General features: G+C 45.5%; 1 protein-coding gene across 8 annotated transcripts in view; it reads left to right on the top strand.

The window, feature by feature from the left end:
- The window catches only part of Sfxn1 (sideroflexin 1), a 36,237-nt gene extending 12,986 nt beyond the window's left edge, over nucleotides 1-23,251 (top strand). For 2 of the 8 annotated variants that reach the window (XM_087591243.1, XM_087591242.1), the window contains exons 2-10: nucleotides 792-966; nucleotides 3,909-4,079; nucleotides 5,873-5,971; nucleotides 6,944-7,019; nucleotides 7,581-7,666; nucleotides 8,486-8,613; nucleotides 19,608-19,657; nucleotides 20,519-20,566; nucleotides 21,276-23,251. In XM_087591243.1, the coding sequence (XP_087447369.1) occupies nucleotides 803-966; nucleotides 3,909-4,079; nucleotides 5,873-5,971; nucleotides 6,944-7,019; nucleotides 7,581-7,666; nucleotides 8,486-8,613; nucleotides 19,608-19,657; nucleotides 20,519-20,566; nucleotides 21,276-21,305 (852 nt within the window). In that variant the 5' untranslated portion in view covers nucleotides 792-802 and the 3' untranslated portion in view covers nucleotides 21,306-23,251. 8 annotated transcript variants of the gene reach the window in all.
- The last annotated feature ends 1,011 nt before the right edge of the window (nucleotides 23,252-24,262 follow it).

The raw sequence follows: 24,262 nt of genomic DNA, 5'->3' as shown, positions 1-24,262 counted from the left end.
GACAGGGTCCCCTGCTGAACCTGGAGCTGGCCGGTTTGGCTCAACTCGCCGGCCAGGGAGCTCCAGGCTTGGTCCACAGTGCCGGGTGGCGGGCAGTTTACTAAGTGAGCCGTCCCCTCCCTGCCCCCAGTTCCCGCTATGTTAAAACTTTGTGTGTTTCTGTCTTATCTACAGTCATTCTGACTTTCCTACAGGAAAACAATGATGAAACACTATGTCCTTTAGAGAGGAGGATGATGTCGTAAATTTCTGACATCTGGCTGAAATACATTGAGGTCTATAAACTGCTTGCTTTGGTTCAGAACAGTTTCCAGCGTGCCGATTATGGGCTGCATGCACCCCATGATAGCTAAGAATGTGACCAAACAAATCAAGACTTAAACGTGAATTTTTTTTTGTGGTTTTTGGGTTTTTTTGATTAACTGCTTATTGGTATATGTGGAAGAGAAAGTGCGTGCTCGGTGTGGGGGAGGGGGTAAGCAATGGAAATCAGGGGACAAATTTGTGGAGTTGATTCTCCTACCTTTGATGTAGGTTCCAGGAGTAGAAAGCAGGTCACCCTGCTAGCATGATAAGCCTTTGCTGGCCGAGTTTATTTACATGCGGGTTAAGCGTCGACTGGAAAATGGCTTGTAGTGGGGCTGGGGATTTAGCTCAGTGGTAGAGCGCTTACCTAGGAAGCGCAAGGCCCTGGGTTCGGTCCCCAGCTCCGAAAAAAAGAACCAAAAAAAAAAAAAAAAAAAAGAAAATGGCTTGTAGTAACCTCACCTGGCTTGTCTTTCCCTTTTCAGGATCTGGGACAATGTCTGGGGAAGTGCCACCCAACATTAACATCAAGGAGCCTCGATGGGACCAGAGCACGTTCATTGGCCGAGCCAGTCACTTCTTCACGGTTACTGATCCCAGAAACATCCTTTTAACGAACGAACAGCTAGAGAATGCGAGGAAAGTGGTACACGATTACAGGTAACGCCACCCCACCCAGGCTGCGCTTCCCGGCTTACCGTAACACCACCCACTCTTGCGTGGTACGCAATTGCAGGAAACACCCCCGTGCGTTTCTTGGCTTACCATAAGATGACGATCAATCAAGTTAATTGTTCTCAAACTGCTTCATGATTTTGCAGAACATTTTTTCCCAGTAAACGGCTGCTTACTAAAACCAACCAATAAATAGAAAGACTGAGTAGAACCACAAAGAGCCGGTGTTCGCTGTAGCTGTGAGGTCTCTTCCCCCAGAGTCCTGTATCCTTTTCTCTAACACACCTGTGTCAAGCATCCTTCTGTCTTTGCATAGAAACAGCCTCATTCAGGAAACTGGCTCCCGAGACCTGGGTGGGCTAGGGCCACTGCTGCTGACACACAGCTCCAGTGAGAGAGACTTTCTGGGTGTGTGTTCAGATGGGAAGGAATCTGACTGCAGTCCAGGGATGCAGATGTGAGATGCACCCGGTCACTGAGAGAGCCGCACAGGAGTTTAAGAGGACGCCACCCACGCAGGGACCATTTCAGCTACTCAGGAGACTGGGGCAGGAGACTCGTCTAGCCAGTATCCAAGACAAACCTGAGCAACGTTGTAAGACCCCCATCTCAAAAATGAATAAGGAACATATGGAACTAAATGCAAATAAACATCATGCATCCTATAGCAAATACCCTAATCTCAGAGTTTGTATTCTTTGGGACAGCTAATTCAGCAGTAGATGTATTTTTCTATAAGAGACTGGATAAGAAATACTGTATGGGGCTGGAGGTAGCTTGCATTTAAGAGCGCTCCTGTCCTTGTAGAGAACTTGCGTTCAGCTCCCAGCTCTCACACGGTAGCTTCAATTGCCTGTAAGTCCCCTTCTAGGGGATCTGATGCCTCCTTCTGACTTCCAAAGGCCGACACACATGTGGTGTGCACACATATGCTCTTATAAACACACACACACACACACACACACACACACACACACAAAATGTTTTGAAAGAATAAATTCTTCAGGCTTCGTTCACCTCAAGGAGCCTCAGTCACATCACAATTGTGTTAGCTCTTTTTATAATGTAAGAGCCCCGTGATCCAAGGAACACCCAGACCCTGGACAGTCATTGGCTGACTTCTGCTCTAGGGAAAAGCCAATCAGATAGAGGGAATTGGACCATCAGAAGCTTTTCCAGGAATAGCATGCCTCAGGTGTCTGCCTTTGGCGAGGCAGTTAGAAAGGGACCAGCACATAGTAAAGTCTGACTGGATTCTGCAGTATGTCAAGAGAAGGAGGAAGGAAGGTAGGTTGGAAGCTTGGTCATGGATCCTTTTGGAAACATACTCAGAAACAGTGCAGAGGAAGACCTCCCACATAAGCAGGAATTTGAGGAGTTCAGTGTTCTTTGTGAGACCGAAACACGAGACAGAGAGATAGCAGGCTGACCACTTGGACAGAAGATGCCAAGACAAAGAGACCAAAAACTTTAAAATCCCATGGAAAAGTTCAAACCTCCGCTGGAAACAACATTCAGGAACTAACAGCAGAGGAAGTAAGCCCAGCGTGAGAGGTCAGCAAAGCCTAGCGAAAGGGCCAGCAGGCGTTTTTAGGTCTTGAGATAGTCTCTCAGGGCTGTTCTGAAACTGTGACAATTGCTCTGATCACCCGGATCAGGCTCGGGATTGTCCTTGCCCTTCCCTGACACACAAAAATGTAAGGAGTGAAAGGATGTCTTTGTTCCGTTAGTAGTTCCCTTGGTGATTTTTCTGACCAAAATACCTGACAAATAACCCAAAAGAAGGCTCATTCTACTCACGGTTTCCATGGTTACTACAGAGAAAAGGGGAGGTCGACTCTTCCCTCATGTATTCCTGTATCCCATCTGATTTCGGGAGAGCAGATCTTTTCCCCAGGCAGCAGTGTTAGGCTCTTATGGCAGAAGTTCTCAGTGGATGGAGTAGTTCTCGAATACCTTTAATCCTCCTGGATAGGATTCTTATATACAGTTTTGGGCTGGGTCAAGGTCTGACAGCAGGTACTCCCTATTGGCTTGGTCTGAGAGCTTGGGAAGACCTCATCTACATATGGGAGGGCGTGGTCCTGCTCCTACTGTCTGATAGCCATAAGCCTCTCTACAGGGGGGTGGGGTGGGATGCTGTAGCTAGAGGGGTCTGGCCTCCTGGGAGTTTAGGGAACCGCCTACTGTCCCTTAGGGTCACCGGGGTTCTGACCTTATCCCGACGGGGAACCAGGATACCTTTCACAGCTCCCTGCCCCACAGTGGTTAGTGAACATCTGGTTTGTATCATACCTTAAACACCTAGGAAGACTGTATTTGCCCAAACATTGCCAGTAGCAAACAGTAGATACGCTGTGGGCAATTTCAGAGCTCCACTAAATTTGAATATTTTCTAAATTTCTGAGGAGTATTCCATTGATGATAAAATATGACAAAATGTGCACCAAAGGGACCCTGACCTGTTCGCCAACTACAGGCTAAAAGTAGCCTTGAGTGCTGTAGTGTTGGTCTGATTGGCTGAAAGTGGTTCGGAGTTTGCCGAATTCCGATGGCACTTTTGACATGTCATTTAAAACAAAGAATGTCTTCAAGCTGAACACTCCTCGGTAGGCATGTTACTTCCTGTCATTTTCCGAATTACGGATAATTGAGAAGAGTGGGTTTGAGAAGTTCGCCATCACCAGTTTCGTTCCTGTGCTCTAGGCTGCGAGCGTGGGCGGGTCAGAGGCAGGGCGCATGCTCCGCCGGGTTCAATCCTGAGTATCCAAAACATAAATATTTAACAAGACAATGATTACAACCCATGCTCTAATAGGCCTGCCAGGTCCCATAGGCATAGTAAAGTGTCGAAAAACACGTAGCTCATGGTCGGCGACGCCCGAAAGGGGCAGGCAGTTGCTGGACCGACTGTTTTCATCTTCCAGGCAAGGAATCGTTCCTGCCGGCCTCACGGAAAATGAGTTATGGAGAGCGAAGTACGCGTATGACTCGGCCTTCCATCCCGACACGGGTGAAAAGATGACTCTGATAGGAAGAATGTCGGCTCAGGTCCCGATGAACATGACCATCACGGGCTGCATGATGACCTTCTACCGGTACGTTCTTGCAGGATGGTGTTTGTCTCATGTTAGTCGGTGCCCTATTGCAGTCGTCCAAAGAGCATTTTAATATGAGTTCTGCTGAAATGAGTGTCACAGTGACTATGCTGACACGAATGATGAGTTCATCCCTACAGCGTGTCAGAGCATGTTGTACCCCATAAATATAGTCAGTAAAAACATAAAAGAAGGTGTAGGGCGGGTGAGATGGCTCTTTGAGTCAAAGGGCTTGCCACCGAGCCTGAACACGTGGTTTCATTCCTGGGAACCACTTGGAGCGAGCCGGGTTGTTCTAAGTCATCCTCTGACCCCCATGTGCGTGCATGCGCACGTGCATACGAAATAAGTAAAAATTTGAATTAAAAACTTAAAATAAAGTGGAACATATGACAGCCGGAAATAAGATAGAGGTGGATAGAGCGGTTCACCCCTGCAAGCACGGCTCTTGGGAGGCTAAGACTTTGAGTGTGAGGCCAGCCTGGCCATGCAGTTGACACCTGTCTCAGACTAACAAGCACAGCAAACAAAAATGCTGCCGCTCTCTTCAACAGCCTCTAGCATGAAATGTGCAAGTAGACATCCGTTTTATCTGGGCACGGAGGCTCGTACCTGGGATCTTAGCACACAGGACACTAAGGCGCTCAGAGGTCACGAGTTTGACATTCATGCCAAACAAAATAAATTAATTATAATGATGATAAATAACTCAATCATTTTATTTAAATGTGTGTTTTGCCTCGAATGATGCAAAGCGAGGGGCCAGAGAAGTGGCCCCGTGACTAAGTGCACTCCCTTGCTGCTCTTGACCCTAGCTCAGCCCCTAGCACCTCGGGCAGCTCACAACTGTCTGCAATTCCAGTTTCAAGGGACTAGCACTTTCTGACAGGCACTGTACACACACGGTGCACACACAAACATGTGTGTGTTTTATACAGGCAATATACTCATACACCAAAGATAAAAATAAATATAGAGATGGGAAAAAAAATCCAGAAACAAATCCTTCTGCTCTTTCTCTCTGTAGATTCCGAGGGGATTAGGCACAACGATACAGTGTCTTCATGGATTAAATCCATAAGAAGAGCCAAGCCTGCTTTGCTTGCAAATGGTTTTGTTTTACCCAAGAGAAGAAATCTATTTATTATCTACTCTTTGCAAGTCTTTTTATAAGTTTTATTTATTTGTGATAGAAGACGTCCTGAATAGTCTTCTTGTCAACTTGACACAAGCTAGCGTCATTTGGGAAGGGAGGCTTTCAATGGAGCAAATCTTATCATAAAACTGACCAGTAGGCAAGTCTGTTAGGCATTTTCTTGATTAATAATTGATATGGGAGAGACCAGCTCACAGTGGGTAATGCCACCCCTGGGCCAGAGGTCCTGAGTTCTATAAGAAAGCAGGCTGAGCAAGCCATGAGGAGCAAGCCAGTAAGCAGCACCCCTCCATGGCCTCTGCATCAGCTCCTGCCTCCAGGTTCCTGCCTTAAGTCCCTACCCTGACTTCCTTCGATGATGGACTGTAATGTAGAAGTATCAGCTGAGATAAACCCCTTTCCTCCCCAAGTGGCTTTTAGTCACCATGTTCACCACAGCAGTACAAACCCAAAGTCAGGAGTCTTGTGAGCTTGATAATAAGGAAACAAAGTGTCAAGCTAGATGCTCTGTAGACTTATCCCAGGCTATCCCCCTGCATAGTGCTTTTCCTTGCTGGTAGTTGATGGTTAACATCTCTTTACATACTGAGAGATGTTCACTGACGTTCATGGTACGTGATAACTTGCTGTATTTTAGGACCACACCGGCTGTGCTTTTCTGGCAGTGGATAAACCAGTCCTTCAATGCCGTGGTCAACTACACCAATAGAAGTGGTGACGCTCCCCTCACTGTAAAGTAAGTCTACGGAGCCAGCCTGCCCTCCATGAGCCCCTGCATCTTACCTAGCTGTGCACTTATACACAGGGCTTGCTCATGCAATGTCTCTTCTCCTCCCTCTCTGTCCAATATTGTCCCGCCTTCTCTGACGTCATTTGTGCTCTTAGCTGTATAATGCTGTCTGCCTTAGACCCCAAGCTCAGGGCCCTGCAGAATGTCTACCAGGCAGCCCTCAGCCCTGCCTCTGTGAAATACCTCCCCACTGGGCTGCATGAGTCAAAGCCACCAGTCTCAAAACAAAATGAAGGGACCTTGCTGTTGTGCGACATTTCTAGATGCTTTGCTTTTAAAAAGTGCCTCATTTCTGGATTCCAAAGAAAGCAATGGGCTTATGAATTTGTCTCCTGTGGGGGTGGGAGGTGTGGACAAGCCAAGACTGAATAAATAAAACCATAGACATCACTCGCACAATATTTGAAAGAGAAATCGTTTCCCTGTTTATTTTTGAAAATTGCCTTTGACTCCTAATACTTCCTATCATCAAGAGAAGCAAAGGACACTGAAACCTGCCACCCAGTGGTGTTTCTCATGCTGAGCAGAACGGTTCAGGCTCAGCTGCACATTAGAGATGAGATTGGAATTTTTATACAGTGAGTTAACACTGTAAGAGTGGCAGTTCTGCCCTTTGCTTTCTGTGTGTCCGTTCAGATCTTGAGCAATAATTTTGATCTGTGCAAATGTGCCTCGGACACTTAGCCCAGAGGCTTCCCTGAGTCTGTGGCTTTCCTCACACTCCCAGCTCTGCTCCTTTCTCACCTTCCGTGTGTGCCTCATCTGCGTGTCTGCTTGTCTGGGGTTGTAGCCCATTTTTAGGGATGTGTTTGCTTTGTTTCTGGATTCTCACGCTGAAGGAGTGACCCCAGATTTTCTCTACAGGCTCTCTGTTTCTTGATGTTACCTGTCATTTACACAGTGGCTTATTCTTTTCAGTGAGCTGGGAACGGCTTATGTTTCTGCAACAACCGGCGCCGTGGCGACAGCCCTTGGACTCAATGCCCTAACCAAGGTACTGTAGCTTTATTTCCATGGTAACATGTCTTAACCTACTCTCATCTGTCACTCTGGGTGCCTCTGTCACTTCTCAGGGATTCCAGTCACTCGGTTTTCTTGTAGCCATCTTCAACTGCATATTTTAATTGTATCTTCTGGTTGATCCAGGAAGGGCTGTACTTAGTAACATCATCCAAGACTGGTCTGTTCCCAGCTCTGAGGAGTAACTATTAAATGTTTTTAATAACTCTAAAAGGCCCCCCTGAGACTGGAATGGGAGTCAGGGCATGTGCCCTGAAAAGGTAGAGCTGGCATCTGAAATCTTAGTTCTGGAATTTGAGGACTCTAACATCCGTGTGCTTTCAGCGCTTAAACTAAGCTATCCAAGTGTCTGAGATGGATACATTGTCTCTATGCGTCCTTGCCAGTGATACAAAAATGCTTCTAAGCCAAAAGTTTGAGGGCCTCTTGGCCTGGCTCTATCCAGCCAGGATTGCCGTGCTTTTAGGACATAAGCATTTCCATTCAGCCATCTAGGAAAAGTAAGACAATGCTTCCGGAATTATCTTTTCTATAGCATGTGTCGCCGCTGATAGGACGTTTTGTTCCCTTCGCTGCTGTAGCTGCTGCTAACTGCATTAACATCCCGCTGATGAGACAAAGGTAAGATGAACACTTAGGCCGGGCAAGGCCGCCCTCATGCCTGACAATAGAGTTTAGAAAGGAAATGAATTCTGAGCTCTGCTTTGAAATACTCTGGGATGGGAATTGTAAGGGCAAGTCCATTGGGTTCTTACTTACTGAAGTGGGCCTAAAAGTGCCTAGAGGCTTAGAATCTTGCCCTTCCTATTTCAAAGGTGTGTTTGTAGCCTACACTCTCTGCAAAGAAAGAATTCTATAAGATCAAGACCAGAGAGCAAAGCAAAGGTTTCTTGGTTATTTTTCCCTCCTTGGAATTTTCTTATGGAGCTTAAGGTGATTTCAGTCTCTTAGAATGGATAGAAATAAAAGAAGAGTATTAAAACCAGAGCTATAATAAGAGTTGGGCTCCCAGTGTTGGGAACTGTAGCTAATGAATATCTAACAGGGCTATGTTGCACTGACTTCAGTGCCTGAGTTCACTCAAAAACGCTATGTGCTGTGTCTAGTTCTGATTTAGAAAGTTGTTCAAATCTGTATAGGAGCATAGAAATTAACCTCACCTTTGAGCTAGCATATCCACCCCTCAAATCATATCATTACTGGAAAGGTACATCCTTGGGGTGGGGAGGTGGGGTCCTTGTATTATTTTCCCTTTGTGTCTATCACGGGTGGCTTCTTGAACCTGTTAATGGTATTTAAAAATAGGCTTATCAGTGCCAGAAATGACACTCGAGTGGGAAACTGGATGAAGGAGGCACTTGATCTTTCTCAACAGAGTCCTCCTTCAGGATCCTCCCCGAAGGCATCTGTGAACCGCTTTGTGTGTGTTCTACCCTTCAGGGAACTCAAGGTTGGTATTCCTGTCACTGATGAGAATGGCACACGCTTGGGAGAATCGACCAACGCAGCAAAGCAAGCCATCACGCAGGTGGTCATCTCCAGGATCCTCATGGCGGCCCCTGGCATGGGTGAGTGAGCTTGGTGCTCCTGCCCTGTGGTTTATACCAAGCGCTGATGTATCAGTAAACAGGGCAGCAAGCACGATTCCCCTTGTGGAAATTACCTTCTGAATGACCAAGTAAAGAAAATATGGACTACAAACGGGACAGCCTTTACCCAAATGCTTGGGGCTTTCAGAAATGTCCCAGATTTAGAATTTGTTTGGGTTTTGGAACATAAAACAAGCTGTCTTGAAGATAAGGCCCAAAGTTAAATTCGAAGTTTATCCATGATTCATACGCGTCTTGTACATGGGGTCGAAACATAATTTCATGCAATCTTGCTAATGGTTTCATGATATAGTGGGTGTGTGTTCCAACTGATGTGTCATGTGACCTGAGAGTGGCTGACCATTTACTTAGGACATTAGTTGGTTCTCGATAAGTTTCTGATCTGAGAATATTTCAGAGCTAAGAGCTAAGAAAAGGGGATGGTGGGGAATAGAAGAAGCATGGCCCACAGGCAAGGGACAGGGTAGACATGATGCATCAGAGGTAGAGCGGCCATCACTGGGGAAGCAGGAGTTTGCCGTTTGTGTGGGAGGCATTGTGCAAAGGCAGGTTTAGCTGGAGGAGAGAGGGTTTTAAGAGACCTCAAAGACTGGAGGCTCCTCGGGCCAACTGTGGGGCTGGCGACTGGGACATTCTAAGCTCTGCACAATAGAGGACCATGCACAGTTTCGAACGTGGTAATTATGTGAACATGGGTGCTATGTGAGATCAGGTTAAAGGGGGGCTGCAGGGGTGAGTGGAGACTGTTCAGAAAGCTGTCTCAGCACCACAGGCAGCAAACCATGCCTCCTTAGACCAATGTGGGGATGCGAGTAAGTGGAGTGAGCTGTGGATTATCTAAATGTTATGAAGATGTGTCCAAAGTCTGTGGAGAATACTTTCTACTGAAGTTCTCCCCGGAGCATGGGACAATGTCATGCTGGGGACAGCTTTTAGAAAATGCACGCCTGACCCCTACTCTGGTATTTACATGGTGTGGGGTCAGCATACACTGAGAGAACATCTGTGTCATATTAAGACCTTTGGAGAATCTCTTGTCTACCCAGTGGGCTGCTTAGAGGGCCTAGAGATGCTTCTCTGACAGAAGCGAATGGAAGTGGCGACCTCTGCAGGAAAAACAAAGGAAGAAAGCCAGGAGTAAATGTGCTTGAACTTCTTCGCCAGAGCTCCATGGAAACAGCACTTGGTTATTAGGAGATGCTCTCCCATGATGGGTGTTGTCAGCTGCTGCCTGGTTTGCTTGCTGATATTTTGACTGTTGTCACATGATGTGCTGAACTGGCTAGTCCAAATGAGCAACAAAAGAAGAAAAGTGCAGAAAGTAAAACTGAGGAGTTTCCCATTAACCTTGTGTGCATCCAGAGACCTAATCGACTTTCAAAAAGGAAAACACTTGTGGATTGAACACACTCCCACTTTCTTATTATCCCTCGGGGATACAATGAAACATAGTATAATGTTATACTATGTGCTGCAAGTCACCTAGAGATGACCCAGCCATGAAGGCTGAATATCCATGCACTTTGTCCCGATAAGGAGTCCTGGATGCCTTTCCCTGTAGTACTGAGAGATGAGCGATATTGCATTTCAGCTAACTCACCTCTGTCTAACTGAACAGAAGAACCCCTCTGTACTCTAGCGGGATGCCAGTGTGGTCTGTGAAGGTATCTAGGAAACTACAGCCCCGCAACATACAGAGACTCCATTGAGTCCAAGACCAATGCTTGTCACTGCCAAAGAGAAGGCTATGAGCCCCCAGCACACCTCAGGAGCCCTGATTTCCAGACTTCCTTAAAACAGCATCGTGCCTCAGTGTCCCCTCAGCTTCAGCTCCGCATGTGCTTTGGGTTGAGGCTTTCCCATTTCTGAGATGCCTTCCTGCCACAGTCAGCCAAGTCAGCACCTGTGCTTCCAGAAGCTTGGTTATTTTCCACACTGTTTCTTCCCCAGAGAAGACCCAGTCTCTCCGTGCCATTGGCATCTGTGAGAGTCATGGGCATGCTGAAACAGTCAACATGTTTTTACACCGCTAAAGGCTCTGAGCTAACGAACGGGTGCTGTCTCCCACAGAACAGCCAGGTTAATGTAGTGGTCCCTGTTTCATAAGTGGGAAAACAGGAAACTCAGGCTCTGAGAAACTGGGTAAGTGCTCCAGGATCTCCAGCTGACAAGGTGCCTCAAATGTCCAGAACAGTTTTCATCTGAGCCAAAGCAGGACCCTTCCAGCTGCCCTCCCTGCATGGTAGACACCCAAGGAAAATGACATTTATTTTGCTAACAAAGAAAGAAAAACATTCCTGGTGTCTAATATTATAAATTTAAGGCAAAAAAGTACTTTTATGTATGTGTATGTTGTATGTATGCTACATGCATGCGGTCATGTGTGTAGAGGCTAAAGATTCCTTCGACCTAAAGTTACAGCCGATTTGTGAGTGGCTGGGTGTGGGTGGGTGCTGGGAACCAAACCAGATCCTCTCTGAGAGCGTGCGGCTCTCATCTTAACCACTTAGCCATCTCTAAGCCCCCATTCCCTTCTTTGTTATTATTTCCGTTGGTTAAATCTGTGAGGCGTGCTGGGATAACGCAACTTGCATCTGATGTATAACAATCAGCAAACCTAAATTCAATCATTTAAAGATTATTCCAGTAGATTTCTCTGCCCGGGTAAAACTAGCCTAGAAGGGACACAGCTTCCTCTCAAATTGTTGTGGGAAACTCCACTGCAAACAGGCAATAAGTGCAGATTTAAGTGGCCCTGTCTTTATTACAGCCATCCCTCCGTTTATCATGAACACCTTGGAGAAGAAAGCCTTTTTGAAGGTAAGACGAGTTCCGTCTGCTGTCATTCTATGAGTCCTTTTCTTTCTTTTCTCTGTTTGTTTCTGTGTTTTCTGAGGCAGGGTTTCTCTACACAGCCTTGGCTATTCTGGAACTCACTGTGTAGACCAGGCTGACTTTGAACTCACAGAGATTTACCTACCACTGCCTCCCGAGTGCTGGGACTAAAGGTGTGCACCACGCGCCTGGCTGTGAGTCCTTTTCGGTTCTCTTCAGACTTCACACTGAACAGAATGGTTTGAGCGACTGTGGGTGCCTGTGCTTACTTACCAGGCCAAGTTACCTGATGTGGCCGGCGAGAAATTAAGCCAGGCTTGGGTTGGAGGCACCTCCGCAAGACTGAGGCGGTGACAAGTTTGTTGAGCATAATCAGACTTTTTATACTTTTCTCAGAGACAGAATACAGTGACAGTTTCCGTGATGGATACAGTTGGAATTGCCCAGATACAATAGCCTTTGCAAGCCATACAGGGTACACAAGGTTAATATCTAAACTGTCCTGGCCAGCTTCCCTTCTTCCTTGGCTTCTAAGGGAACACACAGAGACACACAACACTTCACTACCTGAAGGCACACAGTGCCCCAGGAACCAGGGACTCTAACCTGAAAAACCTATGGCGCACGCCTCTCTAGGCAGCTAGGCCAGGCCAACTTTGTGCCTTCCTACAAGTGTCCCTTAGAAAGTTACAAAGTTGCTCCCAAGTGACAGCTTGAAGGTCAGTTTCCCTTGGAAAGTTACAAGTTGCTTCTGAGAAGGTCTCTCTACTCGGCTGTGTCTGCTGCATACCTAGCTGGGTGAAGTGGGAAGATGGCGGGGACTCTGGAGTGTGCGAAGTTACATTGGTAATGGAAAGGTCTGGAGAGGTAGCTTCATGGAATACTGGATTTAGCATTTATTTCTCTTTGGAAGTCAGCACATCTAACAGTTTATTAATCCATCGACTGTTTGACCTGAAGGCCTAGAAATGTTCCGCAAGGAAGTGTGTATTGTGCGCACCTTCTCTGTGTCCCCCAGATTGTGTTTATGGGGTCAAGGATTACCCCATTGGGATGGCTCTCTCGTATCCTGCTGTGTGTGGAGGGTACTCAGGAACTGAGGTCCTGGCCCTCCCTGGAGGGGTGGGTAAGCACAGCAGCTCCCTTGGGGTGGACCATTTGAGTCTTAAAAGCAGAACTGTGAGAACAAGGGTGTGTCATTCATAAAAGCTGAGAAAGCTGAGAAAACGGGATGCTGTCTCAGACCAGGTGCTTCTGGATGAGGCTGTTAAGAATATTCATAGATTCATGGACCCCATTTGGACACCTAGGGAAAGGAAGACCAAATGACAGGTGAAACTTTCTCTGTATAAGCCAAGAAAATATGCTGTGAGGAGACAATGTGAGCACCTCACCGGGCCCCTGTAAGGGAAAGGAACTCTAAGCCGTGCTCCCAGAACCCCTGGGGACATGAAGAATTGAAACCCACAAGCTATACTTTCTGAAACACCAAGGCTTTGTCACTCTAATGTAGCAATGTGCAATAGTGTCAGACTGCTAGGTACTGACAAAATGTCTCTTCTCTCTTTGAGCATTGTCAGAGGAAGCCCTCCTGCTTCTCTGGAAAACCATACCCGGGAGGCTGCTGGTGGCCTTAGCCTCAAATTAACAAAAAGGCAAAATAGTAGCTCATACTTACGCAGTGAGCCTGTCAACACGGCAGTGGATCCCTTAGGCCTCAGTTACCTAGGGTCACCCACAGTCCAGAAATACTAAGTGGAAAATTCCACGAACCAGTGATGCATATGTCTTAAATAGTGAATGGACCTTTCTGAATGGTCCTCTGCATCCCGTCTAGAGTGTGAATTAGCTTCTTGTGCAGGGTGTCCATGCTGTTCATGTTATCTGCCTGTCAGTCACCTGGCAGCCACCTCTCTGCTCGTGTCAGCTGCCACAGTTTCACAGTGCTTGCTTCTGAGTGTCCCTCAATTATTCAGTAACGGCCCCAAAGGCAGGTTGTGCTCCTGGCAGTTTCATTATGTTGTATTGCAATAATTCCTATTCTTAGAACTAATAACTGTGTAATTAGCTACTGCCAATATTGTTATTGTTAGCTCAGTATCTCTGATTTATGTTAAATGTGGTCATAGGAAACTATATGTAAGCAGAAATGTGGTACATGCCCGGCTTGGCGCTATCCAAGCTTCCAGGCAACCACTTGGGGGGCTTGGGTAAGGGGAGTTGACATCTAGAACAAAATGACATTGTGTCCTCTTTTGCCACTAATCTACTTCAATAAATTGTTATTTTGAGGATACCCAAAAAAAACTTTTACTAAAGTCTTTTTCTCTAGTACAAAGTTTAGGAACTTTTTTATTTTATATACTTTTATATATTAAGTGAATAGAACTTCTATCTATAAATCACCGAATGGTGGCATCGTACGCAGTTTGCCAGTCAGAAATCTCCATAGCTTTCAGATAATCTGAAAACAAACTCATATGCCCTCCTCTGTCAGTCTCTGCTTGATGTACAGGAATTGGATTCAGACGCTGAGGGAGTGGGGTGGCGAGGGAGCCTCCTGACAGATCCACACGGCAGACACGGAGTCAGTGTCCTGAGCTGTTCTCTGCCGGCTCGGTCTGGGAAGGCACCCCATCTTCACCATCCACACTGAGGATATACGTTGACCCAATCAGCCTTTTAGCTTGCTTGGTCCTATCTTAAGGCACTGGCGTAGATAACTTTGAAAGTTAACGGAGAATCGAGAACATATTAAAGAAGGCAAACACCCGCTCCTGTCAAAGGCAAGTGATATCAGCCTTTAAAGGCAAGGCTAGGCCTGGAGGCATGGCTTGGTGGTTAAGACTTCTCTTGCTAAGGGCTCACTTTCTTCTCCCAAGCACCTACATCCTTTAACTCCAGCTCCAGGAGATACAGTGCCCTCTTCTGATCTCCTGGGACATCTGTATCTATATTCATGTATATTTACCCACATACAGACACACATAAACACAAATATATATGTGTGTGTGTGTGTGTGTGTGTGTGTGTGTGTGTGTGTGTGTGTGTGTCTAGATTTCTTGACTATTGCTATCTCTGTTCATTTTCTGGCATAAAAGTAACAGCCTTTGCAAGGAAAGAACAGCCAATGATAGTCTGACCTGCAGGTCACGGTCATCACGATTTGTGTCACTATGGAAAGTGTGCAGGCTGCCTTCAATCGCAGCATCAGTCCGGGTAAGCTTTCCTGGAGTCACCCCACACCCAGTTAGCGGTAAACACCCACGATTCAGTTCTATAGGGTCACCCGCAGTCCAAACATATTAAACGGGAGACTCCACAGACAGTGCATAATGCACAACTTGACAGTAGCGTAGAAGCTGAGAATCTCACCACTTCTAGGAAGGACATTATTCAGAAGAGTCTGACTCCTGGCCAAGGACACAGAGCATGCTGGCTGCCGGTGTAGATCTGATATCATGGCTCGGAGTTGCATCCGTTCATAAGAAAGTTTGCATCTTTCTGATGGAGGACAAATGGCCGTGGGGGTGTGTGGGGGGGGGTAAGACATGAAGTCAATTCTTTGTGAAGTCAGTTCTTTGTATTCCAATTCACTCATGCCTTTGAAGTCCTGGGATCTCGATGTTGGAATAGTTACCATGGTAACTCTAATCTTACCAAAGCAGGCACTGGACAGAAGATCTAATATTGCACATATTTTTCTGGCTATGGTAGACAAAGTTCCTGGATGTGTATATCCTGACAATTTCTTACATGAAAGACATTAGACGAAACAAGCACTCTGCTCATCGGAGCCACATCGTCCACACCGTCCACATCATCTTATACTTGTCAAAGACACACATGTCATGGTCACCCCACCTCGCCCTTTTTAATTTTTAAAAATGTATTGTTGTGTACGTATATATGAGCACACATGTGGAGGCCAGAAGACAGCTTTTTAGAGTTGCTTCTCTTTCGATCGTTATGTTGGCTCCTGGGATTGGTCTCAGTCTTTGCCCACTGAGCCATCGCTGCCCTCCACCCATCTTACGTTATAGTGTGTGGCATAACCTGTGTCCACAGTCTTCTGTAATTTGGAAGTAACCCACCTCACTCATCCTCCATCACAATTCCCAAAGGAGCTACTGGCTTTGGAGTCCTAGTAGCAAGCTAGAAAGATGTGGCTAGAATAGTTCTGGATCCTTCCATGAGCAGCTACGGAGAATCTGGTTGTAGCTGAATTGTTTCCATTCCAAGGGAACATGCTACTTTGAAACCATAAAGCCACGTGTTCTCGAAAGAACCACATGTACACAGTACTCCCAAGTTCAAAGCTGGCCCACACACCCCCAACACTCCCAAGTTCACATTATTACATATTATCTTTGCACTTGGGGTGTGTTTAATAGTGTGACCATTATGCAAACATTCACCACAGACTACATCAGCATTCCTGTTTGTAGCTTGAAGCATTTTTTCATCGTTTATTTTGGAAATGCAGATTTTTTTTTTCTGTGATGACCAAACTCCTCTACGAAGAATGTGAAACCGAATTGAACATTCTCGGCTTTTTAAACAAGTCTCAGGGAACATTCAACATGACTCATCCTCCCCCACATCTCATCTTTTCCAAGTGGAAGGCTGGGAAAACAAACCAGCTATGGGCTGGTGACTCATCAAAATCCCTACAGCTATTCCCTGCCTAAATTACAATGTATCCTTGAAGAGTTGTCTTGAAGGAGAGGCCTCAGCTGCCTGGTACTTTTTTCATTGGGGGTAAAACTGATAGATTTGGGTCCTGATGTCACTTTTAGGACTTTTCATTCTGGATCTTTTATGTTTGATAACAGACTATGCTGTGTGTGCTCAGTAGCTGTTTGGGACTGTTTGCTAATGGACATGACCGTCTTGGACATGGGCGTTCTTTACTTATTCATAGGCAGTATTTATCTAGTCTTGGGCCCTTTGCTAGAAGCCTGTGGTAAGCAGTGTTCGGTGGTAGAATCACAGAAGTAGAAATCAGACAAGCAGGGCATGAGCCTTGCTCTCGGTGCAAGAAGAAGGTGCAGGACCAGAGGCCACAGCACAGGGTGACTTCAGCTTGGGGTAACAGAGAAAGCAGAGGAACTGCAGTTGGCGTAGACTTACAGAGGACCACCTGGTGGCACATGTCCGGTAACTTCCTGAGAAGAGAACGTGGCTTCGTGGGGACTTGTGGGTGGTTGGGTCGTACAGAAGGAATTGATTCTATCCTGTATGCAAATTACCCCTCCACAGTTTATGAAATCTAAATGTAAAACTCAACTGTAAAGAGAAAATATCATTGAACAACAGTTTGGGCCAAGATTTCTTGAATACAAGGCCAAAGGGAGAAAAAAAACAAAAAATTAGACTATTTCAACACATTTTTAAATTCTGTCTTTCAAAACCCATGGGGTAAGACAAGTAACAAGGAACTCTTTGGTAAGAAAGTAAATCAGGAATTCTGTTAAGATTAAAACACTCGTTCAAGAAAAGTAACACAATGCAAAAACAGGCAAAAGAGTTCAGCAGAAACCTCGATACCCACATACAAATAGCACATAGAAAATTCTTGGATTTTTGTAGTCATTGGGGAAATTCAAATGAAATTCCACATGAAATACCTGTTGGAATGGCTACAGTTGACAGTTGACAGTAATACGTGTTGACGAGTCTGTGTAGGAACTGGAGCTCTCAGAGCCGTGTGAAATAGGGCAGCCATTTTGGAAATCGTGCTAGCCGTTTATACGAACATACAGCGCAATCCAGCCGTTTCTAATGGTTTCCCTGAAAGAAATGAAAGCAAACGTCCACAAAGGAGCAAGTTTATCACAGCTTTGCTTATGTCAGCCTCCAACTGGAAACGGCCCCAAAGTCAACTGGAAAGTGTGTCAACCTGTTCAGAGGAACACTTCTTACTTCCTCAGTGAAAAGCAATGAATTATAGACACTTGCAGCAGTCTGACTAATTCCCAAAGTAACAACACAAAAACGTAGACATTGTATATAAAGCCCGAGATTCAGACCTGGTAATGTATGCCTGTAATGCCGGCCATTGAGGGGTAGAGATAGGAAGACCAGGAGGAGTTCAAGGTCATTCTTAACTTTGTAATGAGTTTGCTTGGGCCACTCTGGACTACTATATGAGACTCTACAAAAAAAAATAGTATACTCAAACGCTAGGGAATATTAATATATAGTAAGATCAAAGTGACAACTTTACCAGGGAACAGAGACTAGGAAAAGAGAGGAAGGGCATGGGGAATATGGAAGGCATTTAAGATGATAGATGGAGTTATTATTTTTTAGTGTGATGGCATCGCTGTGCATAAGGTCACAAATTACATTGTACCCATCAATTGATTGATAATGTTGATTGTGTGCCGATAAATTTAATGGAAAAGGAGCTGTTAGGGGAAAGGAATTGAAACTCACATTAACATCGAAAACCATCCACGTCACTATGTGTCCCAACCCATATCAGCCTGAAGATAGTAGATCTTCTAAACTTACTGTTATCTTTGATTCATCTGAAGGTTTTTGTGTGTGTAATATACCCCCTTTTCCAGTCTGTTAAGAGAGATTTGTCTCTACTCTGAGGGATTGTGTGTGTGTAGTAAGAGATCCAATAGCCTCCATTCTTTCATTTCTGGGCCTCAGGCCAAATTCTCTTTGAGGCACAGGCAGGATGAGGTAGTGGAGACAGGGATGATGATGCGTTCCGTTTTGCAAGCAAGTCACAATTTTCCAGCGTCCTTGTCACTACGAAGAACCCTCAACGTAAGCTGGCCTTCAGTTTGTGTTTATCTATCCTGAGGTGACATACAAGTGCGCTGTCTTGGATAAGTCTGGCTCTGTTTAGGCAGACAAGAGGCCACAAGAAGCCTGAGCTTACAGAATCTAATTTATCTGCCCTTACGAGCTCACCCACCAGTTAACCTGCTGTCCCATCCCTATGGCTGGGTGCCATCCTGGGAGTCTCATGTCCAAGAGGATCTTGGGTAAGAATGTATCATCTCCCTGTGAAAATCCCTCTTTAAACAGCCAGTCATTTGTATAGAGGTAGGAAGACCATATGTGTTGAGACCATATGGCCCAGTGACCTGAATTTAGGAGTGGGTCCTAGTAAGTACCCAGACAGCCTGGCCCCAGGATGCATTTCTCAAAATGCATCCTGTCTTTCAGTGACACATGACAATAGGTTGCTTTTTCAATCATTTTGGTTAAGGCATATCCTGTGTGGATTGGTTTCATTTTGATGACATTCATCTTCCTTCCTCCTTTTCCTCCATCCATGTTGACTTTCCTGATGATCCCTTTCACCAAAGGAGTCTCCTTGGACACGAGGGTATGCCTCCTATGCACGTGTCTGGCAACAACTTCGTGGCTCAGAACCGAGGTGTCTGATTACATCCCAGCCAACTCACAGCTCTCGCAGGGATTTCTGTGGTCTTACTTAGATAACCCTGTATCCTATTGCACTTTGTGTTGTTTTTTTTTCCCCTTTTAAAAGCTAAATGTCTAACAGTGTTTATTCTCTCAAGTACCAAACTACACCTTCATTGGCCTACAAAGATAGTTCACTCCGGAAAGGATTTTAACCTACTGACAGCAACTAAATCTGAGAAAGAATGTGGAATATGGTGTCTGCTGGGTTCCTCTCACATTTGGACACTGTCTTGGGCTCCTGGCTGCATCCTCACCCTTAGAGGGACCTGTTAGTTTGCATCCTAACAAACCCTGGGCTCTCCCTGCTTTCTCCACAGTTAGTCAGTGGTGGTGAGGCAGCGAGTTTAGTGCGAGTTCATGTCTCTTCAAGTTTGTATGTTGGGCTCCTCTGCCTCTCTAGCAGCAGATAAATCATAAATGTTAATGAGCCGGTCCCCTACCTCGTGCACCGAGACAAATAACACTTGGGGGTGTGGTGGCTGCTGCCTGGTCATCGCACGTGTCCCTGAAGTCAGGACTAACCCGAGTGGCACTGCTGCCCTGGATCTCACTAATCCCAATGCATCCGGTCTGCCACCATGTGCATGGTGTTTAGTCAGCAGAGGACACTGCCTTGAAGAAGCACATGGAAAGTATTCACGCTTGTGTCTTTCTCAACACAGAGGTTCCCGTGGATGAGCGCACCAATTCAAGTCACGCTGGTTGGCTTTTGGTAAGTGGAAATTAACCTTTTAAAAAAATTGACTACTACTGTTACGTGTCATACATGTATTTGTTCAATAGGTGTGTGTATTCTATATGATTATGATAGCCAACACGGAAATTACACGTATATTGTCTTAGGGTTTCTATTCCGGCACAAACATCATGACCAAGAAGCAAGTTGGGGAGGAAAGGGTTTATTCAGCTTACACTTCCGCATCGCTGTTTATCACCGAAGGAAGTCAGGACTGAACTCAAGCAGGTCAGGAAGCAGGAGCTGATGCAGAGGCCATGGAGGGGTGCTGCTTACTGGCTTGCTCCCCCTGGCTTGCTCAGCCTGCTTTCTTATAGAACCCAGGACCACCAGCTCAGGGATGGCACCACTCACCATGGGCTGGGCCCTCTCCTCTTGATCACTCATTGAGAAAATGCCTTACAGCTGGGTCTCATGGAGTCATTTCCTCAAGAGAGGCTCCTTTCTCTGTGACAACTCCAGCTGGTGTCAAGTTGACACACAAAACCAGCCAGTAGGAATATAATTTTTATGCCTATGGAAGGTTGGATGATACAAGAGAAAACTTTTGAAAATGGCACCAACCTGGAGTGCCTGGAATGTGTGACTCCAGTGAATAGAAAGGTGGAAACTGTTTGTATAGGAACCTCCTACATATTTAGGCGTCCTGTAAACCTCAGCTAACCCTATCTATGGTTTCGCTACTTTTGTCATTTTGGTGATCAGTCAACATTTGTAAGGCAATCTTGTGCTCTAAAGAAAGGGAAGAGATTGTTATTAAAATACTTATATAGAGAAAAGGAAGCCGGAAGTGACCACTTCAGCCTGCTGACCTGCCATTTCGTTTTGTCTTTTAAGTTTGGTGTTCGCCACCCCCCTGTGCTGTGCTCTGTTTCCTCAGAAGAGGTAGGTGGTGATGTTTTTTTTTTAAGAATTCTTGTCAATTTTGATCCTACAAACGAGTTGGGGACACAGGTGCAGTTATTTGATTTCAGTGACAAGAAATTGTCTCTCTAAAGGGGCCAGACAGACCAAGCCTCTGAAAGGAAGAGGCTGGAGAGCCAGCTCTGGTCTGTGGGGCCTTAAGATTGTCTATCCAGGTCTCGTCTGCCCCCTACTGTTACCTCTGGGAACATTTTTAGCCTTTGTGAGAATCAGTCTACCTCCTGTAGGGTTGCTTTGGCTTCTATAACCTTTAGTGTGACTCGTTTCTTTGGAGCCATGGGCAGGCATTTCTGAGCATTCATCCACTAGTGTGGATTCCCTGCCCATAGCTCTTCACTTGGGTAGCCATCTACAGTCCTAGTGCTGTGGTCATCCAGGTCTATGAATGTCATTGCCCTGTGCTCTTGCCAGCAGTGAGACGGTTTCAGCTAGAAATAAGAGGTAAACAGGCTTAGCCACTGGCTTCTTACAGTTCTTCGTTAGTGACGACTGTTTTTCTGAAGAGAACAGGATGCTCGTTTTTGTAGCCCATGTGCAACCTTTCTGCTGTATGCCATGTGCCAACCCTGGGTCTCTGAACCTGTGTCCTCTCCCTGCATTTCCTAGCATGGGGGGGAGGGGTTCCCATACTTACCCCTGTGGTAACCTTCTTCCTTCTACCTTGTCCCAGTTCCATGTCTGTGACAAGCTTGGAGGATGATTTGCAAGCCAGCATCCAAAAGAGTCATCCTGAATTACGGCGTGTGTACTTTAACAAGGGCCTGTGAAGCCAAGATCAAGTGCTGGAGGCACCTCCTGCCATCTGTGAACCTCCTGAAGCCAAGCAGTGAGGAAATACGTGTGCTGGGCACTCCCCGCTACAAAAGCCTCTGCAAAATCTGTGTTAGAGTCAAGCTGCCTGTCAGGAGCCTGACATTTGAATCATGTTGTAATTTACAAAAAATACCCTTCTGGTAGATTTTAATGATGCCGTTTTTTCCAAAGCCCCCACCTTGAGCTTTCAAAAGCTCTGGTGGGCATAGCATATATGCTCCAGTTACACACTCAGCAAACACTGGTTATCAATCATTGGAAAGGTTACCAGCTCAACTATCACATTCTGTTTCTACTTCTCTCCCACTGGGGTCTCAGCAATGAATTGGGAAAACACAAAAGGTCTAAGACAAAATATCCAAATTTAAATACTAAGGAAACTATATCTCCAGTTTGGCAATGGACCAGTCCAAAGTAGAACCTCAATTAAAAAAATTGAGGTTCAGAGCATAAACACTCCATACACCTTCCTGAAGTCAGCCATAGACCAGGGTAGGATGCCTTCCCTGCCATCCTGGATTCTTCAACTCTTCAATGTGTTTAGTGTTCTTAAAATATTAATTGTACCTCACAGGTACTTTATAATCATGAATTTCCATCAAATACTTAACTGAAATGGTCTATTCAGTACCAGTACAATGTGACATTGACTGGGTGACCGGTTTTTCAGAAGTGAAACCATAGTCCCTATATGCCTTTTTCCCCCCATCCTTGTAGAATTTCTTTGGCTTTCAGGAAGATATACAGAAACCACACAAACTAGTCCAGCAACTGTGCACATTGTGCTGCGTTCCACCCTGTTTGAAGACCATGAAGTCTTGTGGCATGTCAACATTTCTATGGTGATTTTTACATGTGACATATTGGGTGTAGCTGAGGTTGCTTTGGAAGTCTGTGGCTATTCCACGTCATAGACAAGCCACTTGTTACGCTGAGTGAAAAATCATTGTTAATTCAGATATTTGTACGTGGAAAAAAACCCCACAAAAATAGAGACTATCTAGTTTCTGTAGATTCTTTTTCCCAATGTTTCCAGATTGAATTTCCTCATAAAGAAAATATGGTGTGCCTTGTGTCTGTGCTTCTCCTTCCTCTGAAAGGATGGATGGATCTGAAGCCCCCAGCCCTCCCCCATGCTGCTAGAATCTTCTGTGGCGATGACCGCCAAACCACCTGAAATGCAGTGGCTCCCTGTGGCACTCTGGCCTCGGACGAGCCTCACTGCCTTCAGTGCTTCTGTTTTAAACGGTGGTGAGAGCCTGGAGCTCAAGGCAGAGTCCACAGGTGCTTAAAGAACACTTTCAGAAGAAGCTGAAGGCCTCGAGGTCTGTTCATCAAGCCAATCTCAGAGTCCTTGCCCCAGTGCGTGTGTAGCTCTGAGAATGTGAAGACTCAGTTGGAAGATGGTCCAACTCACCAAGTGTCGGCCCAGTTAGTGAGAAACGCGCAGTAGACATGGAGCTGGGCTCTTTTGAATTTGTTTTGTGAAGTGTCGGCCTCTTACTGCTTTTGTATAGTGATACTCACTGTGTGGTTTAATCATGATTTATAAAAAAAAAAGAACAAATGAATGAAAATTGGCAATCTTTGCTGATCTTCTAAAAATACTTTTTTTTCCTGAAGAAAAAAGCCACATGAAGTGCAATAATGTTGTGCGGTGACTTGTTGATAGTTCTCTGACGAGAGATAGTTATGTGTGTGTGACTGGCTGGCAGATATCAGTATTAGCGAGGTCTCTTGCCAATATCAGAGTCAGTGTGTCATTTCAGTTTAACTGGATGAACTGTCAAATAAATGCAGAATGAAAATAAACGACTCTTATTTGTCCGTGAAGCATGCGGCTTGAGTGTAGTAACCTACTTGCCTTCGTCCGAGTATCACAAATAACCCAGTTGCAACATCTGTTAGTAACGGTCCCTTAACAGTGTGTTTCTGCTTTGGGCTGCTGTCTTCCATCCTCTTAAACCTCACAGAAGCAACACCCCTCTCTCCACAGCCAACGTGCTCAGAGACGCCCAAAGGAAACCTGAAACAGCCCTCTAAGAGTAGGGTTTTGTCCAGTATATGTATACTAGTAGTAAAATACCATTGATAACTTAGACACAAGTTTAACAGTGGTAACTACAATGATGAGAGGTGAGCTATAACAGTGTTCTAAGATGTTATTTAAAACACACGGATTATTTACTTCTGGACTTTTCTGTGTAATCTTTTTTGGACTATGGTAGATAATGAGGAAAAACAGGGAAAACAAATGTACAAAGAGCCTGCTGTACATGGAGGCCACACCCTGGCCTCACACAGTCTAAGTCTTCCCATCTTTAGTTACAATGTAACCATCCATGGCACAGCACTCTACCATCTCCATAGTAACTCCCCATAGTTACAATGTAACTGTCTGCCATCTCCATAGTAATTCCCCATAGTTACAATGTAACTGTCTGCCATCTCCATAGTAACTCCCCATAGTTACAGTGTAACTGTCTGCCATCTCCATAGTAACTCCCCATAGTTACAGTGTAACTGTCTGCCATCTCCATAGTAACTCCCCGAAGGTTCCTCTGAGCATCTTCTCCACTAAAAGTAAGAATTGTCATAAAGAAGTGTAAAGAACAATGACAGCAGAAGTCAGGAATCAAGAAAAGATCCCAAAGATGGGAGATGGCTCAGCCTGTAAGGTTCCTGCCTCACAAGCAGAGGACCTGAGTTCTAATCCCAGATCCCATGTGAAAAACCAGGAGAGGTAGGCGATGCCTATAACTCCAGTGGAAAGGAGACAGACAGCTGCTCCTTGAGTCTCATTGGCTGGCCATCCTAGCTTAGAGAGCTTTAGGTTCAGTGAGA

This window comes from Rattus norvegicus, chromosome 17 (assembly GCF_021556685.1).
Source record: "Rattus norvegicus strain SHRSP/BbbUtx chromosome 17, alternate assembly SHRSP_T2T, whole genome shotgun sequence".
NCBI lineage: Eukaryota > Metazoa > Chordata > Mammalia > Rodentia > Muridae > Rattus > Rattus norvegicus.
This window is presented reverse-complemented; position numbering and strand designations above follow the sequence as displayed.